This window comes from Dipteris shenzhenensis, chromosome 18 (assembly GCF_047967505.1).
Source record: "Dipteris shenzhenensis isolate YYH24624 ecotype China chromosome 18, Dip_SZ_1.0, whole genome shotgun sequence".
Taxonomy (NCBI): domain Eukaryota; kingdom Viridiplantae; phylum Streptophyta; class Polypodiopsida; order Gleicheniales; family Dipteridaceae; genus Dipteris; species Dipteris shenzhenensis.
This window is the reverse complement of record NC_141613.1, coordinates 54,871,391-54,875,857: the sequence shown is the minus strand read 5'-3', so window position 1 is coordinate 54,875,857 and position 4,467 is coordinate 54,871,391. Positions and strand designations below refer to the sequence as shown.

At 42.8% G+C, this 4,467-nt stretch overlaps 1 protein-coding gene across 1 annotated transcript; it reads left to right on the top strand.

Annotated features, from left to right (window-relative positions):
- The first annotated feature begins 1,402 nt into the window (after window positions 1-1,402).
- On the top strand, window positions 1,403-3,052 carry LOC147891438 (protein MOTHER of FT and TFL1-like). Its single transcript, XM_087389651.1, has 4 exons — window positions 1,403-1,700; window positions 1,962-2,023; window positions 2,165-2,205; window positions 2,293-3,052. Exons 1-4 carry the CDS (start codon window positions 1,500-1,502, stop codon window positions 2,508-2,510), a joined length of 522 nt encoding a protein of 173 aa, XP_087245777.1. The 5' UTR covers window positions 1,403-1,499; the 3' UTR covers window positions 2,511-3,052.
- The last annotated feature ends 1,415 nt before the right edge of the window (window positions 3,053-4,467 follow it).

Sequence of the window (4,467 nt, the reverse complement as noted above, 5' to 3'; positions counted from 1 at the left end):
AGCCTTGCTCTTGGATTGGGTGGACACAGATGACATGCCTATTACTTGCATGTGTATACAAGTGCATAGAGAGCTATGCAGACAATCATTGAGCTATGCTCATGAGATATACCTTCATAAGACTAGAATATCTCCAATCTTACAAATCAAAATTTTTTATAAAACGAAAGTGAAAGAACAAAGGAAAGAAGGTATATGAATCCAAGAACATGCCCAAACTCATCCTCTAAAAACACAAATTATGTAAGAAGAGTGGATGGGAAATGCTTAGCTTAGAGGAGGCACTCATGTTGTTGGAACAAATGCCCTAGCTACCTTTAGTTTGGGACCCTTACATGCATCTTGCATAAGTGCCAAATATTGAAAAATCTAGCATATACCAATAGCACTTGTGTGCCTACATGTGCGAAAGTGGGCTAGAAGATTACAGATCTCTTGGAAACTACCTCGTTCTGATGTTAGTCCAAGTTGGAAGCATATACAATGCTCAACCTGTTTTTAACTAGTTGCTAGATCAAAATGTGTATTCTTGGAATTCACTTATCTTGGGTTGTATTAAATGTGAGGAATCAAAGCATGCCCTCAACCTTTATCAATAAATGCAAGAGGATTCTGTATATTCTAAAATTATACCTTTGTGGCATTAATGAAGGATTGTGCTAGGCTCAAAGAGGCGTCGAGAAATACATGATAAGATTGCAAGAAAGGGGCTAGAAAGAGAACTTTTTTGTTGGCAACCCCTTAGTGGATATGTATGCCAAATGTGACTCACTTGTTGAAGCATGGGAAGCCTTTGACAACCTGCCAGTTCGAGATATGTTGGCATGGCTTTGGTAGATTTGTCGGGCGAGACTTCGTGGTTTTTGACAAAGCAAATCACCAAACGAACGTTCCAACGCTGGGCTGGAATCTTGAATTTTGTAGCCCGCTAGTGGGGCTTGGGCCACTAGGGGAGGTACCCTAACGAGAGGCAAAATGAAAAGGGGAAAAAAATACGTTTGACCCAAAATATCTCCCTAACGGATATAAAAATGAACTCATTTACTCCCCTACAAATTAGAGGCAGCTACAGATCGGCTGCCACGTGGCTGGAACTCGTGCAAAACGATACAAATAAAAAGTCGAGCGATTCGTGCCCGAAAACAAAGGCCTCTCGCCGATGCGAGCCACGTGTCGAGCACAGATGCAGAGGTCACAGAGCGGCACGTGCCGACGGCAGATGAGACGAATGAGTACTCACCACGTGTTGGAAGGGCAGGGCAAGACAAAAGATCTTGGATACTCAGATAGCTACGGGTGACAGGGGAGCCAATGGGAAGGCGACGCGTAAACGGGTTAGAATCTGGGACTGCCTTTTAAATAGACGATCTCTTTCTTCCATCATCGAAAATATACTCCCGTGTCACGAACCGGACTGTTTTCTTTGTTGCTCCTTCTCTTCGCTCCCGAGACCCGTAAAGATTTGTCTTTGCTTCCTCTTCGTCATCCTTCACCCTACTATGGGCCGATCCACCGAACCCCTCATCGTCGGTAAAGTCGTTGGAGATGTTATCGACATTTTCGTTCCCAGCGTCGACCTTGCTGTTGGCTACCCCTCTCGACAAGTTAATAATGGTTGCGACATCAAACCTTCTGGCCTCTCCAAGCCTCCCCATGTCAAAGTGGGCGGTCAGCTTTACGACGACTCCTTCTATACCCTGGTAAGTACATTTTTAATTCCCTCACTTCGTTTCATGACATTTGCGGGAAATTCGAATGGATCGACCCCCGGCCCCTTCTTTCCTTGCCAGAACTATGTATCATAAGTTCAGCGCTATGCCCCTGGGGCGTAGCTCTTCAAAGTTCATATCTCCTGCAGACTGCTAGAAGGATCTACGCTGTTAAGCTGGTTAATATCATGGACTTGTGATTGGACGGGTTCTGATTTGAACGTCGGTGATTGTTTTCTGTGCTCTCTTTAGATCTTGACGGATCCGGATGCTCCAAGCCCTAGCGAGCCACACATGCGCGAGTGGGTGCACTGGTAAGTCTTTGCTGACAACATAGCTAGTTTTCCTCTCTGCCCAAGCTCTGCCAGCTCGAATCGGCATGTGAACATTGTCAGAGGCAGGCCCTCCAAATATGGTTGTTTGTTTCACTGACACGCATGTGCATTCTCTCGCAGGATCGTAGCTGATATTCCAGGTGGCAGGGATGCAAGTCAGGGTAAGTGATTTCCACACACTTTGAAAACCGATGGTAATTTCCCTTCATTTCTTTCTTGCCCTAAATCTTCCTTTGTATTGCACCCAGGTAGAGAGGTTCTTCCTTACGATGCACCAACCCCGCTGGTGGGTATTCATCGGTACGTCTTCGTGCTTTTTAAGCAACTTGGGCCGATGCTAATTCTACCCCCGTTCACCCGCCAAAACTTTGAAACAAGAGCATTTGCTGCTGGCTACAACTTGGGGCTTCCCGTCGCAGCTGTTTATTTCAATTCGCAGAAGCAAAAGGCAGGTCGGAGGCGTTGAGAACCATATGCCATGAGACAGACACAGTGCATCAAGGTAGATCACCAGATTATACAAATTCAACAAGGTTGTCTGCTTTTGACTCTGCGAGCCCGTCGGGTCTATAAAGCATACCTCTAAATCCTCAAGGGGATAGGTGTGGGCGCTGGTCAGCGTTTGCTTGTCTCTCCCGACGGCCACGGGCATCACGGACCGGAAGAATTTTGAAGTTTTTGTGTGCTGAGAGCAAACGTTCTTTACCGTTTCGCGCGTTGTTTCCGGCCTTCATACTACATACTACATAATGGAATGGTCGACGAAACGGAATAAACAAATGCGTGACGACTACATAATGGAATGGTCGACGAAACGGAATAAACAAATGCGTGAAGTCCAAGTGGATCAAACGGAATAAACAAATGCGTGAAGTCCAAGATCTGTGGGAACGAGGGCATAATGTAACGAAGGGAGTAATGACGCCTCCCAAAAGAATTATTGGGTACATGTTTTTGTAACGAACTTCTCACGTTTTTGTAACGTACTTCACAATGTGGACAACCTATATAAGTAGAAGACTAGACAAGCAAGAAAGCACAAACACTGGTACCCACTGGAGAATTCAGTAGGAGTAGACAAAAACAAAAATATCTTTAAATGGCCTCTTAGCATAATCGTTTTAGTTTAAATCGCCTTATCATCACTTACTTCGTCCTTGGCATTTATCCGTTAATCACTCGACATATTTCACAATCCTTGATGTTCGTAGCTTGCATTCATTAGTTCATTTATTAGCACTAGCTCTCCTAGAGACAGTGCTTTAGAATTAAGTGTAGTGGAAGTTTTGCGATTATTCTTAGTTTTTTTGGAATTTTAAAAACTCTTAATCTTTACCTTTTAATGGCTGTTGGCTTTTCAGCTATTAGCTTGTGTGTGGTTGTTATCTTTTCAGCTTCTTTTAACTTGTGTGTGCTCTCTATCCCCTTCCAACATGGCTATAAATCAATTCAGGGGTTCCACTCTCTCTCCATATTTGAGCTCTCCCTAGAATTATTACCTTGGCTTCCTCCAGTTACAAGTCACTTAAAGCTTTTTGGTTGCTCATCTAGGTCTTGCGTGTTCGTTTGTGAACAAAGCGCTAAAGCTGATGTACTTGTTAATTGCTGTTGCTGAAGCCGGTGTTTGAAAAAAAAAAACTATCCAGAATGCCATTTGTTAGAAAAGCAAGTGTACTTGTAAAAACAATTTGTTGTCCTGTTGAAAGGGCTTTGTGCTAGCCGAACGGGTTGTATTATGTCTAACGGTGAAAAGATGGTCGTTTGTTGGATCTATTTATAAAAGTAAAGGAACAAAAATTCTATAAAGTTGACATCAAAACTTAACCTTGAAAGAAAAATAACGTCGATTATCCTTTCAGTTTTAAATTATAGTTTTTATAAAAAAAAGGGCAATGGCTTTGTAATCAATGTGAGAGCATGCAAATAACTATAGAACCTTGGCAAAAGCCTAATGGATCTTGCAAGTTCTCAAAGCGTTTCTTTTTTATTGTTTCTTACTAATAAAACCCACAAATTGAAGCCAAGTGCTTTTGTGTATACATGCACCCTTGTTAGCACTGGCTCTCTTATGACAGTGCTTAGGATTGAGTTGAGTATGAGTTTTGTAATTATTCTTAGTTTCTAAGTAATTTTTATTAGGAATTCAAAAACTCTTAGCCTCTACTTTTAGATGGCTGTTGGCTTTTCAGCTTTTAGCTTGTGTGTGCTTTTTACCTCCCTCCAACATGGCTATAAAATTATTCAAGGACTCCACTCTCCTTCCATGCTTTTGAGCTCTCCCTAGAACTAATGCCTTGGCTTCCTCCAACTACAAGTCATCGAGGCACTCCAAGATTTTCGGTTGCTCATCCAAGTCTCGTGTGTTTGTTTGTGAGCAAAGCGTTAAAGCCAATTCGCATGTTCACTGTTGAAGCCGTTGCCTG

What these genes read in the sequence shown, in the direction of transcription:
- LOC147891438 (XM_087389651.1), top strand. Translation starts at nt 1,500, where the DNA reads ATGGGCCGATCCACCGAACCCCTCATCGTCGGTAAAGTCGTTGGAGAT. An exon ending in ACGACTCCTTCTATACCCTG is followed by an intron (nt 1,701 to 1,961) that starts GTAAGTACATTT and finishes TGCTCTCTTTAG; the next exon opens with ATCTTGACGGATCCGGATGC. An exon ending in TGGCAGGGATGCAAGTCAGG is followed by an intron (nt 2,206 to 2,292) that starts GTAAGTGATTTC and finishes TATTGCACCCAG; the next exon opens with GTAGAGAGGTTCTTCCTTAC.